This window comes from Eublepharis macularius, chromosome 9, assembly GCF_028583425.1.
Source record: "Eublepharis macularius isolate TG4126 chromosome 9, MPM_Emac_v1.0, whole genome shotgun sequence".
Classification (NCBI taxonomy): domain Eukaryota; kingdom Metazoa; phylum Chordata; class Lepidosauria; order Squamata; family Eublepharidae; genus Eublepharis; species Eublepharis macularius.
The window spans coordinates 101,032,843-101,048,721 of record NC_072798.1 but is presented as its reverse complement, the minus strand read 5'-3'; the positions used below and the strand labels follow the sequence as shown (position 1 = coordinate 101,048,721).

At 44.2% G+C, this 15,879-nt stretch overlaps 1 protein-coding gene across 1 annotated transcript in view; it reads left to right on the top strand.

Moving 5' to 3' along the window:
• The first annotated feature begins 2,887 nt into the window (after window positions 1-2,887).
• Window positions 2,888-15,879, top strand: part of GNAT3 (G protein subunit alpha transducin 3) — a 38,184-nt gene continuing 25,192 nt past the window's right edge. The window contains exon 1 of the mRNA XM_054988230.1: window positions 2,888-3,144. Within this exon, the coding sequence (XP_054844205.1) occupies window positions 3,027-3,144 (118 nt within the window). The 5' untranslated portion in view covers window positions 2,888-3,026. The remainder of the gene's footprint in view (window positions 3,145-15,879) is intronic.

The window sequence follows — 15,879 nt, the reverse complement described above, 5'->3', positions numbered from 1 at the left end:
GGTAGCCCCCGATACTGGACTGCATTGGTTAATGTGAGAGTCTCTGAGTCTCTGAGTCTCTTTACATGAGAAATCTGAGATGTGAAGAATACATGTCATGAGATGCAATGTTAGCTGGGAATTGTAGTTTTAAAAGACAGAGCTGGCAGCAGGGCAAAGGTTTTGCTATAGGGGCTGTGAAATGCCAGAAGAGAAACTTTAGCCTATTAGAACCTCTCCAGGTCCAACCCCGGCTCTGGAAGGCAGCTCCATCCCATTTCCATTCCTCAGTGCCCTCTGGTTGCGATCCCACACAGTTTGAGACTAGAGAGGTGAAATTGACAAGAGTCTTCACAAAGGTGAAGATGAAATTAACAAACCCTCTTAGGAGTGATCTCCGCCAGCTCTGTCTTTTTAAACTACACTTCCTGGCTAACATCGTGTCTCCCTACACTTGATGAACATGCGCTGAAGCATCTCATATAGAGAGACTCACAGTCTCCAGACAAAAGGCTTCAACCATTACTGCCCGTTTTGACAGTCAGAACTGGCTCAAGTCCTGTTGCCACCATTTCAGTGGCCACTGGGCTTGATCCATACATTGTGGCAGCTTCCAACGTGGCTGCACCACATATGGATGTCCACTGCTCCCTCTTTCTGCTGAGTTTGCCTTAGAAGGAGTGACTTCAGTAGTCACACATTTATATGTAACTCCAGAATCCAAAAGATACTACAGTGGACACTGTGAGGATGGGGCAGTGGTGCTCTCTCTTTGGCTCATGGAAAGTCACATTCTTATATACCATCAATCAAAACAGCCACATGACTACTCTATGTCCTGTGCGCCACCCCACCAAACACACCCAAACAATAACGGAAGGTGCAATTCTTAATATTAAATACATAACTAAAACCTTTTAAATACCAGATGACTTTGGAGTATGTAGGGCTGTCTCTCCCTACCACATTGTTTTTTTTTAATTTATTTTTTATTTTTACTGTAGAAAAGTTAAAAGAGAGAACAAGAGAAAGAAAGTGAAACATAACAAGAAGACAACTACAAAGGGCCAAGAATGGCCTACAAATCAATCTACAAAGTAAAAACAGTAAGAAACGTAATGGGCATATTATTAATCCATTACAGTTTTTCACCAACAACACTTCCCTCTTTATTATCAATCAGCTTGTGGTCTCATTAATATATTTTTTCTGTGTCTCTTCTTCTTGATATCTCAGAACCTTATTCTTAAAAATTGTCAGCTTATGGATGACAGGATATGGCAGACAGATCCCTGGATCATTACAGCAAGACACAGGTCTTTGGTTCAATAACTTTTATTCAGGAATCAGATCTTTTCCATATGCACAGGTCCATAAGTTTACTTAGAAGCAAGGATGCATCTGAGCAGTACAACTTCCTTGAAAGGAATAGAGGCTTGGGAAACATACAGGTCTAATTACTCAAACATTCCCCTCCCTTCTAACCCACAAGTTTGAGCGGGAAGAAGTCTGGGAAACTTTTGTGGAGTTTACACATCAGCTAGACAAGGCATAGAGAACTGTAACATTTCAGACACTACAAGGTCATTTCAGTGAGCTTCAAAGAAATAGATTACCCACAGCTCCCACAGCTGTGTTCTCCGGCTGTGAGAGGGAGGAACGAAAGTGACGCACATAGTCTTTGCACTCTGAAATCAAACAGTGATGTACATATCACTGGCAATACGACATCAAACAGTAACACAGTATTGGCCGTTAGTATCCCCTTGAACAATGGCATGGGTGTAGGGGCTATAGACATGACAAAAATCAAAGCCACAAATCATTAATTCTTTTTTCTTTGTCTCTCACAGTTAGTCCATAAAGGGTTTCCAATTTGCCATGAATATAGAGTGTTTTATCTCTCATTAACGCTGTAAGTTTGGCCATCTCAGCTAAGTCCCTCATCTTTCCAGTCCAATCTTGCAATACAGGTAGCTCCTTACACTTCCATTTTTGAGCATATAAGAGCCGTGCCGTTGTTACCATATATAAAATTTAAATACCATGCTCTTTTTTCAATTTATTGTCCATACTTCCCAACAAATAGAACTCTGGTTTAAACTGTAAATTAATCTTTAAGATTCTCTGCATTAACATATGTACTTGTAACCAATTTTTTTTTGCTTTGTGTGCGCTTTGTGCTCCCCCCTGCCAGGAGCCCCCCTCCCCCCCACTCAAGGTAGGGGGACCTGGCAACTCAGAGCTAAGCTACAAGTGACGCCTTACACAGGTTGGACACTTGTCAGCTTCCCTCAAGTTTTGATGGGAAACGTAGACATCCTGGTCTTGCAGCTGTAAAACCAAGCTGTAAAACCAGGATGCCTACATTTCCCATCAAAACTTGAGGGAAGCTGACAAGTGTCCAACCTGTGTAAGGCGTCACTTGTAGCTTGGCTCTCAGATTCTAACCCATGTTAGTTGCTGCAAGCTCCATGCAGAAAGGGCATGACAAAAATGCAATTGAATCAAGCCTAGAAATGGGGGAGGGATAAGTATTGAGAGACCAAAGAAGGCTCATGATAGCAAGGAATGAGTATGAGGCTATTTTATCATACATATTTAGCTGGAGCTCATCTTTGGGGAAGAAGGTGATTCTCTCTTCCCATTTTACTCACTTAAGGAGTGAAAGTGCTCAACTTTGAATAATTTTTTTCCTCCCAGAGAAACTTTGCCAGAATACTGGTCTCCTGGCCTGATGTAAAAAGTCAACTCCATTTTGGGGGGTGATGCTTCTAAAAACACATTTTCCAAATAGTAAAATAGCAGCGTGGGACATTTACATGTCTGACCTCATTGCAAGGTAATTCCATAGGCATCTACAAAATCCCTTCAGCCTCGTCCCCTGGGACAGGTGGCACAGCAAAAGCAACAGCCAAGCGTAAAGACAGCCTTGCAGGAAGGAGAAGGAATTTTAAGCTTCATTTGTAACATCTCTGCTGCACTCTCTTTTCCCAATCAGAAATCAGTTTGCTGGGGCCATAAGCGGATCCCTTGAATTCCCCAGTATGGGCAGTGGAGTGAGCTCTGAGTCTAAAGAATCAGCTAAAAGGTCGAGGGAACTCGAAAAAAAACTCCAAGAAGATGCAGTCAGAGATGCCAGGACAGTCAAGCTGCTTCTTCTGGGTAAATATTTAAAATATGTGGGTTTTTAAAAAATTAAATGGCTATATTGACCTTGAAATTAATTTCAGGTGTAATGGTAGAAAGATCTGTAAATCTGTAAAGTAAAATTTAGTTTTGTACCTGCTGCTTATTTTAACAGTTACATGAAGGCTTATAAACTTGGGGGGAAAGTTATGATCAAAACATGTGCTGTAATCCCCACACTATCTGTAGTCTTCTGAAGCAGATCCTATCTAGCAAATGAGAACTGTATGTGAAAAAAACTAATTTGCTCAGCACATTATTACATATGATTCTATCTGGGTCACGGCCATAGAATTCAATACTAATACTTTAATAAGATTATTCTGGAGCGAGTTAGCTATAGACAGCAATGCTACTGTACTATATAAATACTAACTTCTATATAAATCTTCTGCGATACATAGCAACTTGCGACACCACTCCAATATGGAGCAGATATGCATCTGTGCACATAGATATCTCTGCTCAAGTTCTTTGATGCAGAGCAATGCTTCCTACCTACTGAAACAAGCATTGCAGCCCATGTGCACAGAGCATCAGAAACTTGTGTGTGCACACAAGATTACTCTTTAAAATACCAGAACCTATATACACTGAAGACTGAATACCAGAACTGAAGGAGTTAATTTGTGTATCATATACTCAGGGTTGAAGATGTTAACTTATGTGTTTTCCTGAGATTAAAATGATTGAATTTGAGACAGAAAAGTATAGTTTGGATAATGATAGGAACTGTTATATTTTGGCATACATAACAGCAACTACAACGTATTAAAACAGTAAGTTAATAGCTTACATCTGCGAATGTTTAATCGTTTCTCTGATTAATTAATCACCAGATGCTGCTGTTGGCTAAATTTATAGTATTTTCAAAACTGTTACTACATGTTGAATCAATCACGTAACAGATGATCTTGGGGAGAAGGGAGGAAAGCAAATTCAGTTTGCAAACAAAAATGATTGCGTGCAGTGTTAAAAACTTTGGTAAAATATTCAGCTCCAAACTTGCTAGATATAAATCATTGAATCTCTTTCAATGCAAGCCACCAGGAAGCACTCTTATGCAAGCCACATTGAAATAAATGGGGGCAACACTGCCTACAGTGGAGGAATGGTTGACAAAAGTTTTGGAGTTTGCGTTAATGGCAAAACATACTGCATTAATTAGAGAAAGGACATTAGTTAACTTCTTGACTGAATGGAAACTGTTAATAGACTTTTTGCATGAAATGGATAACAAGGATTTGTTGACATCTGGATTTATGGATTAAGAAACATGAACAATAGAAAAAAAGAGGGGTTTTGTGACTAACCTAGAATAAGTGGGACTCTAGTAATGATATATACTGAAATGATATATACTTATTGCTGAGAAAATCGGAACTCAACTTGTAGTGTAATTTAGGGGTTTTTTTTCTTTTTTCCCCCTCTTATAGATATATGTATTGTTAGTGTGTCATGTTTAGAATTGTTTGTTTTTTCTTATTCTCTGTGTTTATTGTTTATTATGTTATGGTGTATAGTTTATAGTTTAAATAAAGAAAATTCAAACAGGAAATAAATGGGGGCAGCGCTATTATGCTGTCCACATCCATTTCAATGGGCCAAGAAAGTGTTTTGTCGGGGGGTGGGGTGGCAGAATGGCTCTTTTAAGTTAGCAGGGAAGTTCTTCGTGGGCTGCTGCCCAAGCAGGCCACTGGCAACGAGGAGAAAACTAGCGGAGTCAAATGTCCTCGGATGTTGGGGTGCCACTGCAGCAACCACTTTTATTGGACCCAGGCCATGGCAATGAAGGCAACGAGTATAGCTTTGCAGGTGAGCCTACACCCATTCTTACCACGAGGCCCGAGTTCGGGCTATGGCCGTTGTGGCACTGCCTGCCCCACAGGGGATGCTCAGCTCAGTTTACTCTGGGCCCGATTTAATGTCTCAATTCACCTTCGATGTGTTAGATCCTACTCCAGCTCTCTTATGTGCTTCACAAAGTACCAACTTCGAGATATGTGTGGACCTCTTGCCTTTTTAAAATAACACATATTTAGTATATTTTAAGTAAGTGTGATAAATATTAAGTCTGCATTCTAAAGAAGTGTGGAAGGCCTCTGGCAAATATCTACTGATCTCTTACCTCTTATCGGCTTACCTCTAAATTCCTTCTACATTTTGTTTAAGAAGGAACCACCATGCTTGCATTGACATTTTGCTTTAGGTAAAAAGGTGGGGAGGGGGAGGCAGTATGATGTAGCCTGATCTTGTCAGATCTGAGAAGCTGAGACAGACAACAGTACTTGGATGAACTCCCTTACACACCATCACACACCACAGACCTCCCTCTCACAGGTTTGGGGCTTCACAGGCAGTTAAGGGCAGTCACAACACAGTGCCTGGCTAACCTCTAATTTTCAGGCAGAGAGCCCTGACCCAAATCCACACCTTGTCCTCTCTCTCCCCTTTCCCGGGGGCTTCATTAGACACGTAGCCAGTTCCCTATATTCACTTCCCCTAACCCAGCTACTGCTGAGGACTAGTGAGGAAAGGGAACTCAGAGTGAATTTTCCCTAATATGCTGCCACCATTGGCCCATTGGCCCAAGGAAGACCAGGGTTGCTCTGCAGAGAAAGGCAATGGCAAACTCCCTTTGCCCCTCACTTGCCTTGAAAACCCCTTGATAGGGTCTCCATAAGTCAATTGTAACTTGAAGGCACATACATACATAAAACATAGTGGAATACTATCTGTATCTGGGGAATCAGAGGAGTGGGGAGAACTACCTGAGGAATTCTGCTAGCTATATGGCAGGAAACGTCCTGATAGGTCCCAACATTTTACTATAGGCAAAATCCAGTAGTAAATCTATGATGTATTATTTCTTTTTTCTTTTAAAAGGGCTTTCTGCTAGAAATGATCCAAAGACAAGAGTTTGTCAAAGATGCTTTAGGTACATCCTGCATTGGGCAGGGGATTGGACTAGAAGGTCTGTATGGCCCCTTCCAATTCTGTGATTCTGTGACAAATTTTTAAAAGTTTATTTGGAGCTTCCTAGAGAAAGATTGTTGCTTGGACAGATCTTATTTTAGCACTGTATTAAGGGCTTGAGATCAGCATTGTTCTTTTAGCTTTACTGGCAGGTCACTTAAATGAAAATGAGAAAATATACCAGAACAAAAGCATCACTTGCATATGAAAGGAATTCATCATGCTATATTGCATACAGTACTGTATTTACGAAAAAGAGCCTCAATTTTTATAGCTATGTTGATTTTTGAAGCATACTCCAGTTTTTGAAATAGTTTCTTTCAGGAAAAAAAGCCGCTGTCCCAGACTGGAGTCTCTAATGTGCAACTATTCCATCAGTCTTGAAATAATTACTGGTTGGAGTCAAGTGACTGTGGGGGCTTTTTTTAAAAAAAAAAACAGCTAGCATATGGCAACTTGTTTCTTCCAGGGATTATGGACAGAGCCTTTTGTCATGCAGAAATCATGCTTGTACTTTTACAATAGAATAGACTAGAAATGCCTGTGTATTGGCAATAGAGCACACTAGAGAATAGGAGCCTGCGCCTTTAAAGGACAGGCTCATAGGAAAAATAGTCTTTTAACCCTTTTTATAACAACAACAACAATAAACAAACAACATTCGGTTTATATACCGCCCTTCAGGATGACTTAACACCCACTCAGAGCAGTTTACAAAGTATGTTATTATTATCCCCACAACAACATCCCCTGTGAGGTGTGTGGGGCTAAGAGAGCTCCTAGAAGCTGTGACTGACCCAAGGTCACCCAGCTGGCTTCAAGCAGAGGAGTGGGGAATCAAACCTGGTTCTCCAAATTAGAGTCCAACGCTCTTAACCACTACACTAAACTAACCAATTTCCTCTAAGGCAGAGCAGGAACTGTGTTTTTATGGTACCTTTTCCACCTTTTGTCTTTGTATTCACTCTCTGGCAAGGGATGGAGAACCATCTTTATATTTTTACTGTGCCATCCTACAGCTAAACCTAGCTGATTCTGGCGAGTTTTAGCAACATCTGTCAATGAATAGGGAAACTTACCGATGTTAAACCTGTCTTCTTATTGCTACTAGAAATGGGAGGAAAGATTCTATCCTGAACTTCTAGAGAACAAGATGAGAAATTTTATAAACTGTCATTATGTGGTTCATCTAGATTTCCCACTGTGCTGTCTCACCTCCCATGTGATGTCATTTCCAGAAGTGATAACATTGCATTGTGGTGTGGAGGCATATGCCCCCTTTTGCCCAGAATGTCTGCCAGTGGTGGGTGATCCCTGGGTGGCTTGCCAACTCCTACCGATCACCTGTGATCACTTTTGCACAAGCAATTTTACCACCACTGGTGCGCACCTGGCAACCCAATATGCCATACACTTTATGCGAAACTGAAATCCCTTGCTATGCAATGCCCCAAACTCTCCATGAATTTCCCAAGCTTGAGTTGGCAACCCTCTCTCCAACACATAGGAAAAAAAATAACTGCAATTATAAATCATCTACTGCACAAAGAAGAAAAGTACGAAAGCCTCATCTCTGCTACATTTGTCTTGGGAATTTAAAAAAAAATAGAGAAGAGCATATAAAACATTAATTTCCCCATTTTTAGGCAGAGTGGTACAGTCAGCTCAGCCATCTTTTTCTGCTGCCTACTTAGACCAGGCCAAGAAACTGAGCTTTATGCTGTACAGAAGCAGTAGAGCCTAGGAGCAGAGTAAGCACCAGAATCTTGGTAGTTTGTTTATGGATTGTACCACTTCAAGCAGCAGTAAGGGGAGGAATTGCCAGTGTGAGAGCTCTTCAAGTGCGTAGGGAACATGTATCATTGGTTGTTGGGGGTTTTCCGGGCTGTATTGCCGTGGTCTTGGCATTGTAGTTCCTGATGTTTCGCCAGCAGCTGTGGCTGGCATCTTCAGAGGTGTAGCACCAAAAGACAGAGATCTCTCAGTGTCTGAGAGATCTCTGTCTTTTGGTGCTACACCTCTGAAGATGCCAGCCACAGCTGCTGGCGAAACATCAGGAACTACAATGCCAAGACCACGGCAATACAGCCCGGAAAACCCCCAACAACCATCGTTCTCCGGCCGTGAAAGCCTTCGACAATACAACATGTATCATTGTTCAGCTGAAAAAAAATTAAGCAAAAATCCAGGCTGAACCCTTCTTACTAACATGCTTGTTTTCTGCAAACATGATTTCTTTTCACAGTTCCACATCTAGCTCCCTCTGAATGTATCTTGTTCCTGAAGCCACTCTGAGAAATCCTTCAAAGAAAGAAGTCACAGACTGAAGGCTTCTCCCAATTCTCATGTTTGTTCATAGCTGGGGCTAAAGTTGCTCATTCCATTCCAGAAAATTCTTGGATATTTGGGGTGAAGCCTGGGGAAGGCAGGGTTTGGAGGGGAGGACCTCAGCAGGGTACAATGCCATAGAGTCCACCTTCCACAGCAGCCATTTTCTCTAGAGAAACTGATCTCTGTTGACTGGAGATCAGTTGTAATTCTGGGAAATCTCCAAGTCTCACCTGAAGATTAGCAAACCTAGGGGTGCCTGTTCAGGGGGGAATTTCAGGAGAGGTTTCACCTAGTATTTTTGGTATACCATAGAGTCTGACCTCTGAAGCTGCCATTTTCTCCAGGGGAACTGATCTCTGAAGATCAGTTGTAATTCTAGGAGAGCCAGTTTGGTGTTGTGGTTAAGAGTGGCAGGACTCTAATTTGGAGAACCGGGTTTGATTCCCCACTCCTCCGCTTGAAACCAGCTGAGTGATCTTGGGTCAGTCACAGCTCTCTCAGAGCTCTCTCAGCCCCACCTACCTCACAGGATGATTGTTGTGGGGATAATAATAGCATACTTTGTAAACCACTCTGAGTGGGTGTTAAGTCCTGAAGGGCGGTACATAAATCAAATGTTATGATTGTATTATAACTTCAGGCTCTACCTGAGGGGGACCCAGGATAGCGTTTGAAATGCTCTTTCACAGTTCCACATCATACAAATTCCATCCAGCTGCAAGGTGAACTTTTCTGTGCGCAAACCATTCGGAACTGGCACAAAGATCCTGTGTTGTCATTATCTGCAAAATGTATGACAGTAACTGCTTCTTAAGCCCCATCCTTCTCAAGTATGTGTCTGTCTCACCTGCCGTGGGGTTGCTTCTGATGACCCTATGAATGAAAGACCTGCAAAATGCCCTATTATTAACAGCCTTGCTCATATCTTGCAGACTGGAGGACGTGGCATCTTTTCCTTACTCAAGCCATCTCCTTTTAGGTCTTCTTCTTTTCCTACTGCCTTCCACCTTTCCTAGCATTATTGTCTTTTCCTGTGAGTCTTGCTTTCTCATGACGTGACCAAAGTATGATAGCCTCAGTTTTGTCATTTTAGCTTCTAGGGAGAATTCAGACTTGATTTGATCTGTGGTGGTAAACAGGGCCATAAAGTCATAGCTGACTTATGATGACCCCTGCTGAAGTTTTCAAGGCAAGAGACTAACAGCGGTGGTTTGCCATTGCCTGCGTCTGCAGCCCTGGTCTCCCATCCAATTACAAACCAAGGCCAACCGTGCTTAGCTTCTGAGATCTGATGAGATCAAGCGTGCCTAATTTCATCTAGAACACAGTTATTTGTCATTTTGGCTATCCATGGTATCTGTAAAATGTAGGCAATAAATATACCTGGGGGGGGGGGGGTCCCTGTTTGGGAATACTTAAACTTAGATTTAGCACTGAGCAGAGACCAAGGATATGTGTCATGTATGCCTGCCTGCATACCTGCCATTAATGTGTTCTGCATTTAGTGCTGATCATAAATGTTTGCTGAGGTTGTATTCTGTACACCGTGTTGATCATCTGAGAGCGTGTAAACTGCTAACATGAAATGTACTGGGCCAGTGGGGGTTGTCTGTTATCTGTTGAAAGTATTTACTTTCACTTTTACGGTAAGTGTCCTTGGATGCAAGCTGCGGGCAGCGAGCGATGTATCTTTTCTCAGAGACTGGGGTGATTTCATTCTCTATTATGTCTAGCCTAAACTAATCAGTTCCCATGTAACTCTTTGAGGTTTTAGCGCCAGAATATTAACGGACCCACAAACGGGCGGGAAGTTTCCCTATAACTAACTGCTCAATCCTAAGCCATGAGACAGTGCTGTAGCTCGTGCATGGACATAAATGCGGTGCCACCCCACTCCTCCCTATGGACTTTTGCCGGAGAGTCCCACCAGTGGCCGAGCTCAGCGAGGTGAGGCACAGCTGCAGCCAAGAGCACACGCCCGCTGTTCCCCTGACAACCCCACCCACACCAGCCAATGACTGCACCACTCCCCTGACAGGCAGGCAAGGGGAAAGCAGAGGTGCAGCCAATGGGGAGTGCGCAATCCCCGCTGCTCACCAACACCCCCTCATCAGGGAACAGACATCCCTGCCGGGGAGAGGGGGCAAAGGTAACACTGATGGTGCGGATTGGACACCCACCCTCTTGCCCATACAGCCCCTATTTCTGATGAGGGCCTGGCTGGTGGCTGCAGCTCGGTGCGCCAGCAAATCCCTTCATCGCCACCACTGCCACCACCACAAGAAACAGGTGCCCCCTCCCTGAAAAGTAGGGCTAAATAGTAGGGAACTGATCTCTGTTGCCTGGAGATCAGTTGTAATTCTGGGAGATCTCCAGCTACCACCTGGAGACTGGTAACCCTAATTAGTCCCCAGGTTCCGGAGAGGCAGGTGTGGGGGAGGCGAGTCCTTCAATGAGTGACAGGAATGCCTGTTGGAAACCATGTGGGAGGCCAGAAGGCTGACTGGAAGCGAGGGGAATGAAAAGCGCCCACAAACTTGCGGCAGTGGTAGAACACATCACTGCATCCCTATAATGCAAGAACACAGGTTGGACCTCAATAGCCATGCCCCAGTCCTGGGGTGGTGCCCCCCACCCCCAGCGTGGACTGACAGCTCCTACCCATGCTAGATTTCCCAAGTCCATCCCTGCTTCCACGAATGGTGAAAAGGAGGGGGATGCCCATTAACTACACACACCCCACCCCCCGGCAGCAACTTCCCACATGCAGCAACCATCTTCCAGGCTTATCAAATGACAGTAGCTCAGACTATCAGAGAATGAAAGTCCTCTGTCCACACACACACCCTCGCAAACATTCATGGGCCACACTTCAATTCCCACCCCACTGAGTGAAGTTACATTGAGGAGAGGAAGGGGCAGGGAGGCTGGATGGGACGCCACTTGAAACATTTGCAGGGATGTGTGAGAGGACATTCCAACAGGGAGTTGAGGGGCCGGCTACTAGCAATGTCAGGCAAGCATGCAAACACAGCAGTTCCCTCGGCTGGAAAGGGAGCCAAGGCAGTTTGTGCAGCCCTTGTTCTGCATTCCCAGAGGTGAGGCTGAGATGCGGATTGCCTTGGGAAACTGCTCCCTGGGTTGAATCTGAATGGCACTTGTGGAGGATTACCAGGGGGGACTGAAGCAGACATGCTCTGTCATCTCCCAGACGAGTCACGACATGCCTGCAAGGGAAAGAGACACATGTGCTGCAAGTAACTCAGCCTGGTCCATGGCCGAGGCCAAGCCCACACTCCAACATCTGGGAAGATGCACAGAGTAGAGAGCAGCAGTGGCAGCCCCACAGGTGCAGCTAGTGACCAGATGATGCATGACCCTCTGGCGAGGAAGCACTCTGCCTTGGGGTGATTTTACCTTTAAGGGAGAAAGTCAACAGGTAGTTACAAACACCCGGTCAAGAGTAGTTGTCTGGGCAACTGCCTCTGGGGCAGGCAGGGGCTGCCCCCTCCATCTCCTCTCCTGCCGACCCTCACCTGAAGAGGCTAGTGGTCAGGCGAGTTCAGGTGATGGGGAAGCCAACACAAATCAGAGAGCCAGGTTAACTGCCGCCCCATCTCTTCCTACCTGTAAGTGCTCCCTTGCTCCTTACTGAGCTGGAACTTCAGAGTCAGATAACCTGCAAGGAGACTTGAGTGGTTATTGTTAGTTAGCCAGACATTCTGGACTTTGCCATTCTTTTGGTGCTACACCTCTGAAGATGCCAGCCACAGCTGCTGGCGAAACGTCAGGAACTACAATGCCAAGACCACGGCAATACAGCCCGGAAAACCCACAACAACCATCGTTCTCCGGCCGTGAAAGCCTTCGACAATACATTTGCCATTCTTCCCTTAAGCGAGTGCAAAGTTCTCCCAGTTTTTCCACTAAGTTCTCCCAGTTTTCCCCTCTAGTGCACTCTCCCACCTCGTGCACAAAGTCCCCATGGCAGAAGGCAGATGGACAGAGCCTTCAGCTGTGTGCTCACCTACCTGAGGTCATGAGCTGTGCAGTTGGACGTTTTGTAGGGTGCATGAGCAAGTGATTGGATGCGGGGAGGGGGGTTCAACCACCCCGGAAGTGCATGTGCGTTGGCCCCCATGGTAGTTCCCATCCTATGCTCCTTCGGGCTGTGGGGTGGGGGTGGGCACTGGGAGAGGGGCCTGAGTTTTCTCCATTCAATGGGCACCTATGGGCTACACCTCCTTTTTTTGTGGTGTAACTTTCTGCCGCTGCAGGGGATGTTCCTGGGTCTGGAGTGGCTTTGGAAGTGGACTAACTCATGCCCCCCACCCCACCCCCTTTCATGCCGGCATGGGGACTTTGCACCATACTTACGCCTTCGCCTGACCACCAAGCGTTCCCACCAGCGACAAACCATCTACGGTAATGCGCCTCGGGCAGGTGCCGGCAGAGAGGGGTTTACGTCGACGTAAGAGCATTTACACCCACGCAAGCCTCCATTCTCTCCCTATGCATTCCCCTCCCCCTTAGCTGCCCCACTATCCCTTTTTGAATAGTCACTTCTGCCGATGCATTCGCATAGATCACTTGGACTGTATAGATCTCTAATAAAAGTTACTTCCACCGATGCACTTGAGCGCTTGCTGTGAGGGACTTGGGGATCCACCTGCCAAGGACTGACAATATAGGGGAATGTGAACATTACCATGGTATTTCCGGCATGTCAGAAATGAAATATGAATGTTTATTTCACGACTCATGAAAGTGCATGTATGACATCATGGGATGGATGTGAGGAGGGAGGAAGAGGAGGGCATTATGAATGCACACAAAGAAATTATTCTTGGGCCCTGGGACGGATGGATATTTACTCATAAAGACTGTGATAAAATCTATTAGAGGGTATATCCTAAGGCTCTGGCGCATCTTGAAGTATGGAAAGTGGCGGGACAATCAGAATCACCTTCCCTCAGTTGAGCCCACCTGCTGAGCTTCTGAATGAGCCTTTAATTCAAAAATCCTGGCTAAAAAAAAGGCAAGTTCAGAGGGGCAATTCCTGCAGAGTCATAACAGGTAACCACACCTGAGGGAGGTAATTCTCCTACATCTCTACCAAAAAAATTACCTCCCCTAAGTAGAGGTGAATTACAAGTATGCGTGATGAGAACTGTGCAGCAATCGTATTGGGGCAAACCTTGTTGATATTCCCTTGATCACATGCAAAGTAAGTTCCTAATTGAATTGCCTTGATGTTCCCTGCTAAATTTCATAACATTGTGCCAAGCAACTTTGCACAGGCACACTAGCTGCTTGGATATTGCAATTTGCAGCTGCTTTTATGTTGACTAAGAAATAAATCTTTTAAAATTGGAGGTGGTGGCAGATGAGCGGCAGACTGTGAGAAAGCGATCCAAGTATGCAAATGAATACATTCCAATTCATTTGGTTGCATCCCAACAGCTTCCTGAACTATTTATTCCCTGCTTGCAACCAGCCAGCCAGCAGGTTCATGAGGCTAATTAAGTAGCACGGCCAAAGCAATTATAAAGAGATTCATTTACTTTGTGGAAATTTCGGGGTTACAGAAGGCTTCAGTTATTTCATAGTTTATTTCTCATAAGCCACAATGTTATCTCATAGCATGCATACATGTAATTTGGAGATTATGGATCTAACCCTTGCCATACCTGAGTTTTCCTTTCCAGATGTGGCAAGCAGGATTTCATTTGCTTATTATTTTTCATCTGCTCCCACAGCAGTCTCTGTACTTTGCATAGATATGATTCTCATGAGCTCTTGCTTTTCCATAGGAAAAGCAGTCTGCCCCAAAGAAGACATTAGGGAGAGGCTGTGGTTGATTCACAAATGCATTGGGGAGATACCGGAGACCAAAGGTGAATTTGCAAGTTCCAGGTGCAATAGCTGGTTGTTGACAGAGTTGAGATCATTGAAGAGAAACGGCAGATAGACACTCGAGCCAACTTTGCATACTCATTGAGTTTGTCACTGACTTGTCACCTGTGGGTATAAAGGAGTGTTTTCCATATGTTTGGATGTTTGTCTTCATTTATTTACCTGAGTTGGCACAAATTGCACATTACCCTCAAAATGCATGTAATGAAGCTTGAACAGAGTTTTGTTTTACATGGAAAGAATTCTTGGGCTGAGATTTTGAGTGAAGGGACAGTAAGGGGGAGAGTACTTAATCCTGTTCCCACCAGTCGCTTTTCTGCTCAAAGCAATTCCACATCCACTCGAGACATACAAGTTGAATCCTGGGAATAGGGTCTGTGGGGGGATGCCCAGAGGGTGATTTTGGAGGAAATAGTTGCTGAGGAAGGAATCAAGCATCCTCTTCTTTATCTCTCTTTCTCATTCATTCACACGCACACTCCACTCAGAACTGGTACTTAAGAAAGCTAAATGAAATGACATGTAATCCCTGGGTTTGAAAGTGAATTTTAAAGATGGATGTAATATCAGACGTTTTAAAACTTTAAAGTTGTAAATACGTTTTAACTTGTAAAGGCCTATAGCTATATACAATAAACTTGTCTGTCTGTCCACTCGGAACTGCAGTCTCCAAAAGTTGGTTTTCCTTATTATTTTTTTAAGCTTCATTACATACATTTTCATGTAATATGAAGTTTCTCCCTTAATCATGGACTTTTCAATGTTGTAGAACCCCATTTAGAGAATGATTATAAAATGTTTCATTAGATTAACAAGCCTTCATTTTTTCAAAAAAAATCCTATGAATATAGGAAACCACAGGTTGTAAAGAACATCCTGTACAGCTGTTTTCTCATCCAGATCTATGCCTTCTCAAACTCAAAGCTTTGCAATAGATGCTGTTTGCACATTTAACTGAGAGTCTCTCTACCCGAGATTCCTCAGCATGTGTTCATCAAGTGTGGGGAGACACAATATTAGCCAGTATTGGCTAATATTGGCAGAGATCACTCCTCAGAGAGTTTGTGAATTTCATCTTCGCCTCTGGAAAGGCTCTGTCAATTTCACGCCTCTAATCTAAAACTGTATGGGGTTGCAACTAGAGGGCACCAAAGAATGGGAAAGGGCTGGAGCTTCCTTCCAGAGCTGTGCTTGGACCTGGAGAGGTTATAATGGGTTGAAGTTTCCCTTCTGTCATTTCACAGCCTCTTTACACAGCTCAAGTGTTTAGCAAAGCCTTTGCCTTGCCACTGGTTCTGTCTTTTTAAACTACTCTTTCTGGGTAACGTTCATAGAATCATAGAGTTGGAAGGGGCCATACAGACCATCTAGTCCAAACCCCTGCCCAGTGCAGGATCAGCCTAAAGCATCTCTGACAAGTACTCATCCAGTCTCTTCTTGAAAACTGTCACTGAAGGGGAGCCCACCACTTCCCTAGGCAGCTGATTC